The sequence below is a fragment of the Olea europaea genome, chromosome 17 (genome assembly GCF_002742605.1).
Source record: "Olea europaea var. sylvestris chromosome 17, O_europaea_v1, whole genome shotgun sequence".
NCBI lineage: Eukaryota > Viridiplantae > Streptophyta > Magnoliopsida > Lamiales > Oleaceae > Olea > Olea europaea.
In genome coordinates this window covers 1,898,836-1,915,097 of record NC_036253.1, presented here as the reverse complement: position 1 = coordinate 1,915,097, position 16,262 = coordinate 1,898,836, and the positions used below count along the sequence as shown (strand labels likewise).

Here is a 16,262-nt window from a genome sequence, read left to right as displayed (position 1 = left end):
GTTAATACGTGATTAAATGTATTAATAAATTAATAAGGTATTATTCAAATTTCAAAATTTTTAACGGCAGTGGGCCTAATTTGCCCTTGAATTAATTTAATTTTAGGAAAAGTCAATTATAAGATAGGAAAATAAGGTGTCCTAGATAAGATTAGCACGTCATTCAAAAATCACTTCTTCCCAAATTATATTGTACACGATCGAAATGACCAAGCTACACGTAATCCCAACAAACATATCAGCCAAAAATTCCATAATAGGAAGGGCAAAAGTGGTAACTCTCAATCAAAATCAAAGCCACGTATACTCCATGTGTAACAAAGGCCGTTCATTGATTTTTGTTTTATCCTATTTAATCCTAAATATTAAAAGATAAAATCCGTATTAGAGAAAAATATTATGATAATCCAATTTCATTCCTATACAGGACTCTGAACTATAATGATATTACAGCAGTACCACCAAGGAGTCCAAGTCTATATAAATTCTCTTTTCCTCTACTGACTCAACAATAAAATCGAGTTCAGTTTAGCTGATATATACATTGGATTGAGGGTCAGAGATTCTTGGGCTTTTTCAATAATCTTTGAACTTTTCTTCCGAGGAAAAAAAAGGTATTCTTTTTATTTTTTTGGCTTATCATAATCATTGTTTGTGGCTTAAAGATTTATTTTTTGATGTGGAAATTTATGAATATTCGATTATGCTATGAATTTGCTGTTCTTTCTTTCTTTCTTTTTATTTATTTTTATTTTTTTATTATATTTTTTTCCCCCTCCTAACCAAATTACTGATTTTATCTGTTGCGTTCAAGAGTAAGTGCTTCTTGAATTTTTCAATAATCTATACACTTTCGTTGGCGAGACAAAATTTTTTTTTTTTGCTTATCATGATCGTTTTTAGCAATTGTTTGGGATACTAAGATTTTTGAGTATTAACTGAAAGAGAAAAATTGGTGTTGTTTATGTGAAAGTACTATCTTTTATTTTTATTTTTTAAACTTTTTTCTCCAAAATTACTAATTTATTTGTTATTCATCAGATTCTGTTTATTGATTTTACTATTATGGTGATCGATCTGAATAGGTTGCTGAGATTGTTTATTTGCACGAGATGATAAGAATGAAGGCTGGAAAGATTGTAGTTTCCCTTCTCTGTTTAAATTTGGTGTCCATTCTAGTGGTAAGATGGCTATGTCCTCTCTTTTATTGTTGATCATTGCATGATTTATGGTTATAGAAATAAAGAATGTTTAATATTCAATCTTGAATTTGCATTTAATGAATACAGATTGCTGCCAGCCCACCGACATGTCCTGCGGATGTTGGTAGTGATTGTGCCAGTGATTCGAGTGAATGGAAAGGGGAGTTCTTCCCTGGCATTCCTAAGATTAAGTATGAGGTAAAGAATTTGACACATATTGTTGGATAATTAGAATATATTCTGCATGATTGAAGTCCTATAGTTTAAACATGTTTGATACATAGTATTAGATAGGATTAGACACAATAATGGAAATTTTTTTTCCTTCTTTTTATTCCTTAACAGGGTCCAGTTCTGTAAAGTCGACCTTAACCTATGAGATATTTCTGTGTTTGTGTTTTCAATGTGTATGCAGGGTCCTTCTAGCAAGAATCCTCTTTCTTTTAAATGGTATAATGCTGATGAGGAGATTCTCGGGAAAAAGATGAAGGTGAGATATTTATTCATGTATATTATTGTTTTTTTTTTTTTACCATTTGAGAGGATTTAAATTGATGGGCGTCTATGAATCCATTGTTTGCATAGGATTGGATGAGATTCAGTGTAGCGTTTTGGCACACATTCCGTGGGACAGGAGGTGATCCATTTGGTGCACCTACAAAGATGTGGCCATGGGAAGATGGCACGAATTCCCTTGCTATGGCTAAGAGAAGAAGTAAATCTATTTTATTTCTGTATTTTAGCAATAATATTGGTTACAAATGAAGTTGCTTATTTTTTCATGTTCTTTGTTGATGATACAGTGAGAGCTAATTTTGAATTTCTGGAGAAGCTCGGAGTAGACAAGTGGTGCTTCCATGACAGGGACATTGCTCCTGATGGTAAAACACTTGAGGTGAGTAAACGTCAATTTTTCTCAGGCCTCCTCTTTGTGCTTTTGACTCAATTGCAAAAAGTGAGGAAGGCTAGGACCATGAGTATTTCTTCCTTACTTACATGCATAATTAACACAAAAATTTTACGAGATAAATTTTCTCTCTTAACCGAGGGGGATCTACTGTTCTGTTTGCATTTTGACTAAGCTTTAAAATGTAATATATTGATGAACTTCTATTGAAGTTGATAGCAATCCCATATCTTGTTACAGGAAAGTAATGCTAACTTAGATGAAGTAGTAGCTCTTGCCAAAGAACTTCAGGTAAGTTTACACTGATGAAGGGTAATCAGATTGTAATGTTCTCTCTTTTCATTTTCAATGTTAAACATAAAGTTAACATGCATCATATTATAAGAATAGTTTTCCTTGATATCTACATTTGATTTATCTGTTTGCATCATCAGGGGACAAAGATTCATCCTCTCTGGGGTACATCTCAATTGTTTCACCATCCCCGGTACATGCATGGTGGGGCAACTAGGTAAGTGATACATCATTGTAGGTTGAATTTAATTTATTTTCGGTTTATTTGGTTCTTCTTGTTTATACTGAATTCTTAAAATGCAGCCCTGATTTGGGAGTATATGCGTACTCTGCTGCACAGGTCAAGAAAGCCATGGAGGTAGGTTGTCTCTTATTTTGCATATTCCATTTCTTAGAAAAATGTGATGACTGATTGGATATGGGGATCAACTTTTCAATAATTACCTCTGATGCATGTTGGGGTTCAATTATTTGTATGCTTACAGGTTACACACTATCTAGGTGGAGAAAACTATGTTTTCTGGGGTGGTCGAGAGGGTTATCAGACTCTTTTGAACACAGATATGGAAAGAGAGCTTAATCATATGGTATGATACTTGCATGTCTTTTAGATGCAAGTGTGTGTATCTGCACGTAATTCTATTTTTTTTAACCATGGATGTTGAATTCTTGATGATTTCTGAATAAATGAAACTAAAGTTACAATATTACTGCATATTCGGCCCTTTTTTTCGTTTTTTTTTTCAGTGCATATAACCACATTAAAATCTTTACAGTTTCCCCTTTTTTTTTTTTTTTGAGGGCGACATAGAAACACTGCAAAAAAAATTTCTTTATAGTTATTTCATTATGTATGCTGAAATATGGTGCATTTTTTCACAGGCTAGGTTTTTGGAAGCTGCTGTTGCCTATAAGAAGAAGATTGGATTCAATGGTATGCTTAATTCTACTTCATTTGGCCCCATCAAAAGGATTGAAGGGCATAAGACACAATATCATATAACTGATCTAATACTTGTTCACTGATTCTTTTTTCTGCTTCAAATCTCTTAATAACTGTCTTGCCATTGGCTAATTCTTCTGTTATAATTTTAATACTTTTTCAGGGACATTACTCATTGAACCTAAGCCTCAGGAGCCTACAAAACACCAGTATGTTTCTGTTTCTTGTACAATGCTTTAAACTGGAAATTGTGTATATAAATACTTTCCGTGTAACATATTTTGATCATACTAGGTATGACTGGGATGCTGCTACAGCAGCTAACTTCCTGCGAAAATATGGACTCATAGGTACAACATTTGTTGTCTGAATTTTCTTCTTAAAAGTATTCAACATTTATTTTGTATATTTTATTTTCAAAGTTAGGCCAATATATATTCTCAAACCGAACATCCAAGGTTGCTCTTCCCAAGTTTTCTATGTCTCATTTTAGTTTACACTCCACCACATTTGAATTATATGCATCTAATCGAACTATATGATGGGTGGGTTGGTGCTTATTCTGGCCAATTGATGGAACATGAAGGAAATTTTTTACAAGAAATCCAGAGAGAGAGAGAGAATGCAGGAGAGAGAAAAAGTACCGCGCTTCAAAATTTTCCATATCTTCAGTGCTAACTGTATGCATGAGACCTTATTTCCATCAGACCACAATAGAGCCTTCCTATTCAATTTCAATTTAATTTAAATGGCGTTGAATTCTATATCTAACTTAATTTCTTGTTGCCCTTTCTAGCTTATATATAACTGTAATTATGAATGCAAAAATTGTCCTGAGTTCAGTGTGAAAAGTCATATTTGATTTTTTTCCTCCTTTATTTCGTACAGATGAATTTAAGCTTAATATTGAGTGCAACCATGCAACTCTCGCCGGTCATAGGTTTGTCATGTTCTATTCCTGAAACTCGTGATCTGAACTTTGATTTCCTACTATGAAAATTAATCACTGTAATACGGTCGAACATAAATTATTAAGCTCCATCTAACACCTTCATTATTATTGCAGTTGTCATCATGAGCTCGAGACTGCAAGAATTAATGGTTTACTCGGAAACATTGACGCAAATACTGGCGACCCTCAAACCGGTAAATTTACTAAACAATATTTTTGGAATTTTTAAATTTGTCCCATTGCAGTTGCAGACCTCAACTCTTTGATGTCAAAGGCAATTTAAGTTTACTAAAGATATTTATTGGTGGTACAGGTTGGGATACCGATCAGTTTATGATGGATATAGGGGAAGCAACATTAGTTATGCTCAGTGTAATTAAAAACGTATGTAAAAAATTTGCAAGTGCAATTTTACAGAAAAAAATTCTGAATTCCTATGAGCATTTGAAGTAACTGTGTTCTATTGTTTTTACTTGTTTTGCAGGGAGGATTGGCACCTGGAGGTTTCAATTTTGATGCAAAACTGTTAGTTTTCCTTTTACTCTCTTTCCTTAAAAATTACATCCTATGATCGAGTATATAAAGTAGATCTAGTTCATCGAGTCATTATTTAGATTTTTAAGCAACTCCATTGAGGCTAAAAATAATCTTGAAGTAGCTTGATGTGATTTAATGGATCGTGCAATGATAAAATAAACAACTATAAACTAGTCCGTACATTTTGTCATGTAACAGTCGAAGAGAGAGCACGGATGTTGAGGACATATTCATTGCTCACATCGCTGGTATGGATACTCTAGCCCGTGGACTCCGTAACGCTGCCAAGCTGATCGAGGTGATCTTTTATCTCCCTTTCATATCATTCCAGTTCAAGTCTTAATATAATAATTGGATCATTTTGCGGCTAAATCATATTCTTGTCTTGAAATAGGACGGTTCTTTGGCTGCGCTTGTCCGCAAGAGATATGAAAGTTTTGACACAGAAATTGGAGCTCAAATAGAGGTCGATTTGCTTTTAGTCCGGTTTTCAGTTTGCTTTAGTAAATATCTATATTTCCTTTCAGTGTCACTCTTATACGTCATTTATGTCTCCTTCAACAGGCTGGGAAGGCTGATTTTGATATGCTAGAGAAGAAGGCCATGCAGTGGGGAGAACCTAAAGTTTCTTCTGCTAAACAGGTAACATGCAAGCGTCCCAAGATTTACTTGAAATTTAGCCAAAGGGGTTTTTCTTATTATGTTGAATGATATTGTTTTGGTTTTCTCACTTAAATTTAATTCATGAACCCGAGTCTGTACCCCTTCTCCTAAAGTTATGGGACTATTTTGCCGAGTTCCTTAGACAAAGTTGTCTCACACCCTTAGCTATTGAATATGGAATTCAACAGACCAGAATCCAAATAGTCATCTCTTGCAAGATTATATATTTCTTACACGAGCTTCGCTTGCACTGTTGCAGGAATTGGCCGAGATGATCTTTCAAGCTGCATTATAAGCGATGGGCGTTTAATGTACTTAGTTTCCCTTAGCTCGGTTAAAATAATGAATAGTAGTGAGAAGACTACCTACTCGAAGCAGTCGTGGGATCTTTGTTATTGCTGCTGTTTCAGAAAAACGTTTGTAATTACACACTATAAAACTATTTCTTTGGTTAAAATCTCTTTTATCTTCTTGCACGCAAGCAAGATCTTTCCACAATTGGTTTAGGATAGGAATCATCTTTCCCGTTCCCTTTCTGATTTCCCAACTTTCAACAATGGGTTTAGGATAGGTATCATATTTCCGCGTCCCCTTCCTGATTTCCCAACTAAATACGAAATCTCCATCCCATTCAAAATCGAACATTATGGCCACAATGATAATGGGACATTTTGCTATCTCTACTTATTTAAATGAAAAGTGCCAAGTACAACTTACAAAATCCTTTTTCAACATGGTTTTGCTCCCCAAATATCCTTCCTGACATCTATAAAACAAGTGATATTATGTCCCGTTTGGCCCTCATTAATTTTGATTATAATGGGGATTAGTATTTTTTTTTTATTTTTTTTTGAAAAATGGATGGATGTAAAAAAATGAAAATTTTTTAATTTACGTGTAATATTATTTTATTGAATATTGTGTGGTTGAAAATAGGAGTGAAAAAAATTTAATTTAATTTGATAAGATGTAACGAGGGTTATATCTCATGCTCGATATCAAGCTGGCACATTGGGACTTATAACTCCTTTTTCCCCAAAAATCCTTCCACTCGTACGAACCAACAAATGATTGGTCAAAATCAAGAGAAATGAATTTGTTCAACTAAACTTTTAAGAAATCAAATAGGATCATTATAGTATCTCAAAATTCACGACACTAAGAAAAATCTCTTATTTTCCTATTGAGAAATCAAATGGATATTTTTAGCCTTAACAAAAAATGTGAATCAAATACTTCGAATTTTTAATAGCTATAAAATTATAAAATTTAGTCCCTATTTGACAATCGTTAAAATAAAACTTTTTTGTTTCAAATTTATTTTCAACCACACATTTTTATAATAAACTTTTTGTATGTAAATCAAAAAAAAAAAAAAAAAAAAAAAAAAAAAAAAAAAAAAAATTTTTTTTTTTTCAAATTTTTTTTCACCCACATTTTTTTAAAAAAATTTTTTTTTAAAAAAAAAAAAAAAAAAAAAAAAAAAAGAAGAAGAAAAAAAAAAACTTATGACCATACATTTTTCAAAAAAATTACTATTTCAAAATTCAATTTTTTTTCCCAAAAGCTAATTATAATGGCCGTCAAATAGGCGCTAAATGTAAACACTACGGTAGTAACAGTTAGTTTACAATATCTATAATATAAAAATAATAATTAGTGACAAAATAACTTAAAATTTTGAATTAAAAAAAAAAAAAAGAAAAGAAAAAGAAAAGAAACTTGTACTTTGAATAACCTTTATCTAACTTCTTATAAAAAGTAGGATGGTCTACTATTGATTCAATAGTAAATTAATCCAATTTTACTATATATGATATTATTTTTTATTTTCCATTTTGTTTATGTCAAACAAATGTTTTTCATACATCATGCCACTAGCATTAAAAAAATAATTATGTCAAACGAATGTTCTTCCACACATCATGTCATTAGCATTAAAAAAATAATAATAATTTTAGTAAACATAAACTTCCATGAAAAAAAAAATCTTCTCACATAAGCTTTAAAAAAAAAATAAACTCTCGTACAGTGCGGAGAGATGGCAAACCATGTGCGGAGTAAAAAAAGAAGAAAAACTCTTCGCATAGTATGGAGAGATGGCAAACCATGTGCGGAAACTTGGCAAATTCTCCGTACATTGCGAAGTAAAAAAAAAAATCTCCTCACAATGCGGAGAAATGGCAAACACCATCGCAAAACTCTCCGCATAGTGCGGAGAGATGACAATTTGTGCGGACACTGTCCTCACAAAGTGCGGACTCTCCGTACAGTGCGGAATAAAAAAAAACTCTTCACACAGTGACTGTCACATGCTTTGCACTAATTTTACATTTATCATATTTTTATTAGTGTATGAATTTTAGTTTTTTGGAAAGTTTTTGAAGCAATATCTAGAAATATTTTCATGATATAAGAAAATAATTGCAAATTATTTTTACAATTGCATAACAGTATTGTGTCATTTAGAAAAAAATATACTTGTATATTTCATACTTAAAGAAGAAATACACAAGATTATACAAATTATTTTGCTTGTACTATTTGATAGTGTTGATATGATTGAGTTGAATGTGAAGATTATATTTCTAAATTTTGTGTAATTCAATATTGAAAAATTGAAGATTAAGCATCATATTCATATGCGTTTATATTTTGTGCTTCATATATATTTAATATTTATTTTATAATTATGTTGAACAAATAAAAATACAGTAAGTTATTTGTAAATACGGTAGACTGCAAATACGGTAAAATTTTCAAATACGGTAGACATCATATGCGATAAGTTGAAAATACGGTAAGGTGCAAATACGGTAAATTGTTTGCAAATATGGTAGGCAACATATACGGTAAACTGCCTGCAAATATGGAAATTTGCATATATGGATTTATAATTTGTCATAAATGTATAAAATTTATTTAATATTGAATTTTTTAAGTATTAAATGTTGTAAGTCAATATTGTTTCATTTTTTATAATTGTATTTTCGAGAATTAAAAAAAATGGTTATGAAATTGCTAATTTTTAAATGTATTTTTTTTAAGATAAAAATGACTTTTTTATGTTATTTGTTAAAAAAAAAAATTTATTGCAATTTTATTAGCGTAATAAGAAGATTTATTATGCATTTTTATTTTTTGCATTTTATAAAGAAATTTGTATATGGTGATTGACAAATATTCTTTCACACACTCATCATGCCATCAACATTAAAAAATTAATAATAATTTTAGTATATATAAACTCCGTGAAACCAAAAAAAAAAAAAAAAAAAAGACTTTGCAAAATGCGGAGAGATGGCAAACTATCTCTCCGCACGGTGTGAAAAGAAAAACAAAAATTCTCGGGACTTTATCTGCAAGTTCTAACAGGCATTTTCTCAAATAACTTTTTAGCAATGCATTAAACACTTTAATTTTTGGCATACAACCAGAAAGTATAATTTCATTTAAAATTGTAGCTGCTTCTAATATCCAAGAGTTGTTATCAAGCAAGTGTAAGATATTTAATTTGAGTGATACTCTATAGCCTCCATTTGTGAAAGTAATGTCATGGTACTATCAATATCTCCTTCTTTGCACAACTCACATATTGTTTCATTGCATGAATTACGAGAAAGCTCCTTTCCAATACCGTAAATATGATTTGTATGCTCAGAAATTGAGCTGTGACTGAAATTTAAAGAAGACATAATTGATTTGAGCCATATTTTTCGATTCTGTTTCGTTGTATATACGAAAAATTTATAATCTTGAAATTAGACTTGTAATTAAGGAATTTGAAAACAATTCTCCGTATTGTGCGAAGAGATTTTTTTCTCTTTATATTGTGCGGAGAGTTGGTTTGTCATCTATCTGCACTGTGCGGAGAGTTTTTTTTTTTTTTTTACTCCGCACTGTGCGAAGAGTTTGCCAACCTCCCCACATGGTTCAACCCTCTCCACACTATGCGGAGAGATTTTATTTCTCTCCCTATTTTTTTTACTCCGCACATGATTCAACTCTCTACGCACTGTGCGAAAAGTTTTGTCATGGTGCGGACCAACTCTTCGCACTGTACGAAGAGATTAATTCTTTCCGCACAGTGCGGAGAGTTTTTTTTTTTGCTCTCCGTACTATGCGGAGAGTTGGTTTGTCATTTCTCCGCACTGTGCGGAGAGTTTTTTCTTTTAATTTTACAATATTGAATTACACAAAATTTAGAAATATAATTTTCATATTCAATTTAATCATATCAACACTATCAAAAAATACAAGTAAAATAGTTTGTATATTTCTTATTCAAATATGAAATATACAATTATATTTTTTCTAGATAACATACTATTATACAATTGTAAAAACAATTTGCAATTATTATCTTATATCATGGAAGTATTTTAGATATTGTTTCAAAAACTTTCCAAAAAAAAACTAAACTTCATACACTAATAAAAATATGATAAATACAAAATTCTTGCAACGCACGTGATAGCGACTAGTATTAAATAACCTTTCTACCTTTATAATAGGTTACACAATATCACGTTTCTCTATCATTTGCTAATTTAAAATATAGTCAACTTTTTTATTCAATTTTTTTATCCACATCATTTTATGTAATTTCTTATCTACCATTTTTATGTATAAGTAGCATAATCTTTCGTTAAATATTGTGTCAATATGCATAGTAGTGAAGGATGCAGGCTAGGGGTACTATTGTCTATCTAACATTCTCCAAACATGCGCTATATAAAAAGGCTAAGCTTTTTGGTGGAAATTAAAATCAAATTTTTTAGTAGATTTTAATAAAAGTTGATAAAGTGTGTGGTTGAACAGTTGTGAGACTCATGAAATATATGATTAAATTAAATTATTGATTTTACTTAAATTTAAATTTAAATTTATATACGCACCAAACATATCACAAGATATTTTTCCCCAATAACCGTACCCCACTATATAATTGTTATGAAAACTATAAACTTTATTTATTATTACATTTGCGTACCTAAACTTTTTCCAAATTGAATTCTCATTCTCAAATTATAATAAATTATTCTTAATGCAGTTTCCGTCCAAAAAATGATTAAAATGAAGTAAAGAAACTTATGTCCCTCATATTTTTTAAATAAGCGAACAAATAAATAATACAAATGTTGTGAAAATTTGTCATTGAGGACACATTAAGGTCTGACCCTTACTCCATTCCTTAGGAATTGTGGGTCGGGTTCAACCCTAGGAATTCTCAATCGGAATCCATACAATCTTCATTTTTTATTGAATTTAGCAAGCGGCCCCATAATACATCAAATAGTTCTTTTGTCACAAAATTTTGCTAATTAATGAAGGGTTAAGAATAAAAATGTGATGAAAAAAATTAGAAATAAAAATCTATAATGAATTAAAATTAAATAATTTTAATTTAATTCAGACATGGTGCACTTATAAGAAAATGTAGTTAGAATATAGTAATCACACGATAAAGCCTCCGAATTAACTAAAATTCTATTAATTGAATTGGGTCTATAAATCTAAAATATGCCGACTCCACTAAAAAAAAAGGGAAAATGAATTCTACACTGGTTTAGTGTATGTTTAGTTGTGCTTAAATAAAAATTAAATTTATTTTAAATTACTAATTTACCATAATTCAATCTATTATTTCTAACTTGATATCACAGCAAATAAAATTGTTGAGATAAAGTTTTATGTCACCTATTTTATATAAAATATAAAGAAATTTGATAGACAAGCTTGTTAAGCTTTTGGATCAAACTTTTGAAACTTCAATAAAATAAAACATATTTAAGAAATATATTATTGAGTCAATTTCAAACAATCATTATGTTCATATTTCTTCATTAATTATTAGAATCTCTAATTATTAAGGTATAATGAGAAGCACACCAGAACAGCTTAGTCAATTGGAGTTCGATTATGACCTTTAATTTGAAGTCGTGTCATGCTATTAATTGTTCAATTATAGCCCTAACTTTCAGGCCAAGGTAAGTTACTCGGAAAATGCTGTTTCCTTGACTTTCAGTTATTACATTTTCGACAACTCGACACATAATTTCTTTTGATTAATAATTTGAGACCAGTATTAAGGGTATAACATGTTCACATGTAATTAAAATAAGTTCGATTAACCCCCGGGACTTAATCCAGTAGTGCAAAGGATATGAGTGAAATAGTCTCAACTTTGCTGGCAACCGTAGTGTGAGGGTTCGATTCCTAAGATATGAAATTGGACTCTTTGTGGACACTAGTGTACGGGCAAACTCTTGTTCCCTGGTCTGCTATGACACGTCCTGCGATTTACCTCCTTCACGATGCTCCAAGGGCGGGGCCGTGGAGGGCCTCAAGATTGGGATTCAACCTTTAAAATAAGTTCGATTATAATTAAAAAAGTTGAATTTGAAACGTACAAATTATGCAAAGAAAATAATTTTTAACAATGATTTTGGTAGGCATATAATACAGAAGGAAAGCTCCAACTCAGCTGGATGGTCGGTGAAGAAGATGATATTAGCAGCCCAATTGTCCAATAAATAACACACACGAGGCAACCATGACATGCTCTGATGGGTAGTTGCACATAGTGCATACTTTTTAATTTAAACATTTCATTGGAATTCAGGATTCATGAGTTTTAATTAATGAAATGATTGATCTTTTTTTTAGTGTGTTTACTTACTAAAATTTGCACTCTTTTGGGTTTTTTTGTGCGTATATGCCGCGTTCAACGATTCCAAGAGACAATAAAATGAACGTGAAAAATAATTATACACATATCTTTAACAAATATGAAAAAATAAAACTTGTTGAGTCACAATTTAGACCAGAATGAATAGGTTTAGTTTGTGTTTTCTCTCAATTTATAATCGATATATTAACCTAGAGGTGTGAAACGGCTGCCTAATTATAAAGTTTTAAGATAGTGAATTTTTAATCAGGTGAGCACGTAGTTATCTCGATATTTTCTTCAAGAAAAGTTTGATGAAATAAACATGTTAGTGAAAATGCCTACCGTCAGCATATTAACAAAAGGATCTTACTATAATGAACCTAAACATACAGAAATGTCTAATGTAAACTAGATTAATCTATTTTAATAGAAGAAAAATGATAAAGAGATTAACAGATGTGTACGTGACAGCAGATGACTGGATGAAAATTCTGAATGTATTTTAAATTACAACCATGCTACACTACCACAAAATTTGACACATTGGTTGACACAATACACTCACATGGGAGGTCGGTATTATTTTATTCACACGTGACTCACACCTCGGTTGTAAGTATGGTGTTATCCTTTATGTCAAACAATATGTTCGTTTAACATTTTCCTTTAAACTATTCAATGACATGATACCTAGTGATATTTCATTAAATATTATGTCAATTATTATGTCGCTACTGTAGCATAATTGAAATAAACTAGGTGCATATGTTAAAAATGGAAAGCGTGTTAATTTCATTCAACCCAAACCCTAAAGCTACCCCTACGCTTCAACCCCCCGGAATGGGCGTAGTCGGCACAGACATTAACATATGACAGGGACTTGACACAAAATATCATTTCCTTGTTATCAAACCATTTTTGTGGCTTAAACTCTCTCCACGTGTCACTTATGGGCTTGCCAGCAACCATATTTCTCTCTATGACTTGGTGAGATAGATAGTGAGATACAAACTATTATTGGCACAGACTCCTCTATTACACTACAAGCCTAGTCAACGTTTTTAGAGAATGATACAAGATGGTGGTGTTAGTGCTGGCGCAGCCAGGGCAAAGTGTTTTCCGGCGGGATGGAATGCGGCGGCAAAGCCATGTGACTATTGCAAGTCTGCGGCTGCGTTGATATTTTGCGTGACAGAGTCGGCCTTTATGTGCATGACTTGTGATGCTAAGGTGCATAATGACGACATATCTTTAAAGCATGAGCGTCTGTGGACGTGTGAAGTGTGCGAGCAGGCCCCTGCCAGCTTCAGTTGCAAGGCGGACGGTGCCGCACTATGTGTCGTGTGTGATCGGAATATCCACTCGGCCAACCCTTTAGCCCGCCGCCATGATCGGACCCCGATTGTGCCCTTTTATGATACTGCAGAGTCAATGATGGAGTCTGCCTCAGTCGCTGCCACCTACTTATTGCCTGTTAAACACTTAAGTAGCACGGAAACGAAAATGGAAAACGCGACAGATAATTGGATAACTTTAATGAACCTAAACATACAGAAATGTCTAATGTAAACTAGATTAATCTATTTTAATAGAAGAAAAATGATAAAGAGGTTGACAGATGTGTACGTGACAGCAGATGACTGGATGAAAATTCTGAATGTATTTTAAACTACAACCATGCTACACTACCACAAAGTTTGACACATTGGTTGACACAATACACTCACATGGGAGGTCGATATTATTTTATTCGCACGTGACTCACACCTTAGCTGTGAGTATGGTGTCATCCTTTGTGTCAAACATTATGTTCGTTTGACATTTTCCTTTAAACTATTCAATGACAGGATACTTAGGGATATTTCATTAAATATTATGTCAATTATTATGTCGCTACTGTAGCTGCTACATTGAAGTAAACTAGGTGCATATGTTAAAAATGGAAAGCGTGTTAATTTCATTGAACCCAAACCCTAAAGCTACCCCTACCCTTCAACCCCGCGGAATGGGCGTAGTCGGCACAGACATTAACATATGACAGGGACTTGACACAAAAATATCATTTCCTTGTTATCAAACCATTTTTGTGGCTTAAACTCTCTCCACGTGTCACTTATGGGCTTGCCAGCAACCATATTTCTCTCTATGACTTGGTGAGATAGATAGTGAGATACAAACTATTATTGGCACAGACTCCTCTATTACACTACAAGCCTAGTCAACGTTTTTAGAGAATGATACAAGATGGTGATGTTAGTGCTGGCGCAGCCCGGGCAAAGTGTTTTCCAGCGGGATGGAATGCGGCGGCAAAGCCATGTGACTATTGCAAGTCTGCAGCTGCGTTGATATTTTGCGTGACAGAGTCGGCCTTTATGTGCATGACTTGTGATGCTAAGGTGCATAATGAAGACATATCTTTAAAGCATGAGCGTCTGTGGACGTGTGAAGTGTGCAAGCAGGCCCCTGCCAGCTTCAGTTGCAAGGCGGACGGTGCCGCACTATGCGTCGTGTGTGATCGGAATATCCACTCGGCCAACCCTTTAGCCAGCCGCCATGATCGGACCCCGATTGTGCTCTTTTATGATACTGCAGAGTCAATGATGGAGTCTGCCTCAGTCGCTGCCACCTACTTATTGCCTGTTAAACACTTAAGTAGCACGGAAACGAAAATGGAAAACGCGACAGATAATTGGATAACTTCCAACCCAGTTACATCGAAACTTTCTGAAGACATGAAATTCATGGAATTATTGATTTCTAATTCTGATCAATTCTTGGATTTTGAGTATCCAATTTCTGCCGACAGTGTTGTCCCTGTACAATCCATAAAGCCTGCTGTCCCAACAAGAATGACTGAGTATTCATATGAAAATCCTTTTGAGATTGACTTCAATAAATCCAATATAAATTCATACAACAGCAGCTATACCATTACCACCCCGTCCTTTAGTGTAAGTACAATTCTTGATTCTTTCTAGTATATATTCCTTTGTTATAAATTTTTGGTAGTTTGATTGATTCTTGGTTAGTTTTTCAGGTCTCATCGTCGTCGTTGGATGTGGGAGTTGTGCCTGATGGGAGCATCCTTTCAGATACATCGTTTTCTTTTACGCTAAACACGAGCATCAGAGGAAATGAAGCTTCACACATGGTGGGAATGGATAGGGAAGCAAGAGTCTTGAGGTATAAAGAGAAGAGAAAGAAGAGAAAATTCAACAAGACTATACGTTATGCTTCACGGAAGGCCTATGCCGAGACAAGGCCAAGAATCAAAGGGAGGTTCGCCAAAAGAACTGAGTTTCAATCTGATACTGATAGACTCAGTACTTTCAATTCTTTCTCAGCCAATCTCATTGCTGATGATGCCGGATTTGGCGCCGTCCCTTCATTTTGATGCAAGAAATGGATTAAAAATGTTGTAAACAAAAGTAATATGCTGATAATTTAAGTTTCAATAATCCGAAATAAATTGAAGAAAAATGTTAGAAATTCATCATATTGCAGAGACATGACATTTTGTACGAGTTTCTGCTATCTAAAAGCCCAAATACTTTGTATTGAAGGGCTTAATGTAATTTGTTTGTACAAGAAGTTGTATAGCCATATTTAAAGTAGTTTAAACAAAATTGATCGATTAGTAGAGCACATTTGACTAAGCCTTAAGAAAATTGAAAGTACTTTCATGGAAAGTCTACGTGCAATAAGTTTTTACATTTAAACTTTCCTAGAAAAGTCCGAACATGTCTGGCACAATAATTTACTTAGAACTAACTTAATTCACATTTTTCAGGCTTAACCATACAAGGAGAAATACAGAAAAGTTAGCAACCAATATAAAACTTCATCCAGCAGTGCTAGAAATCCAAGGACATAGGGCGCCTATGTGACACCCCCTATTGGAAGGCAGGCCCCTAATGAAATCCAGGGCCACAGGGAGCCTATGTGACACTCCCTATTGGATGGCCTGCCCCCTATTGGAGGGCCCGCCATCCAAATAGGGGGCAGGCTCTCCAATAGGGGGCACATATGGAAATCCAGAGCCACATTATTCCAAATTTGTCACATATCAACACTTCCGATATGTTTTGAAA

The 16,262-nt window shown here is 33.2% G+C and overlaps 2 protein-coding genes across 3 annotated transcripts; both read left to right on the top strand.

The window, feature by feature from the left end:
- Positions 1 to 443: 443 nt before the first annotated feature.
- LOC111365992 (xylose isomerase) lies at positions 444 to 5,979 on the top strand. The gene is made up of 21 exons (XM_022986596.1): positions 444 to 614; positions 1,086 to 1,181; positions 1,290 to 1,400; positions 1,618 to 1,692; positions 1,788 to 1,917; positions 2,006 to 2,097; positions 2,350 to 2,400; positions 2,544 to 2,620; positions 2,707 to 2,761; positions 2,889 to 2,990; positions 3,286 to 3,337; positions 3,510 to 3,555; positions 3,641 to 3,696; positions 4,235 to 4,286; positions 4,413 to 4,492; positions 4,612 to 4,682; positions 4,783 to 4,823; positions 5,034 to 5,133; positions 5,230 to 5,301; positions 5,400 to 5,477; positions 5,758 to 5,979. Exons 2-21 carry the CDS (start codon positions 1,113 to 1,115, stop codon positions 5,791 to 5,793), a joined length of 1,446 nt encoding a protein of 481 aa, XP_022842364.1. The 5' UTR covers positions 444 to 614; positions 1,086 to 1,112; the 3' UTR covers positions 5,794 to 5,979.
- Positions 5,980 to 13,112: 7,133 nt separating this feature from the next.
- On the top strand, positions 13,113 to 15,667 carry LOC111365991 (zinc finger protein CONSTANS-LIKE 5-like). Of its 2 annotated transcripts, none has more exons than XM_022986594.1 (3): positions 13,113 to 13,690; positions 14,857 to 15,122; positions 15,209 to 15,667. In XM_022986594.1, exons 1-3 carry the CDS (start codon positions 13,240 to 13,242, stop codon positions 15,563 to 15,565), a joined length of 1,074 nt encoding a protein of 357 aa, XP_022842362.1. In that variant the 5' UTR covers positions 13,113 to 13,239; the 3' UTR covers positions 15,566 to 15,667. The 2 variants fall into 2 exon arrangements, with proteins under 2 accessions (XP_022842362.1, XP_022842363.1); XM_022986595.1 differs by having other exon boundaries at positions 13,114 to 13,702; positions 14,869 to 15,122.
- The last annotated feature ends 595 nt before the right edge of the window (positions 15,668 to 16,262 follow it).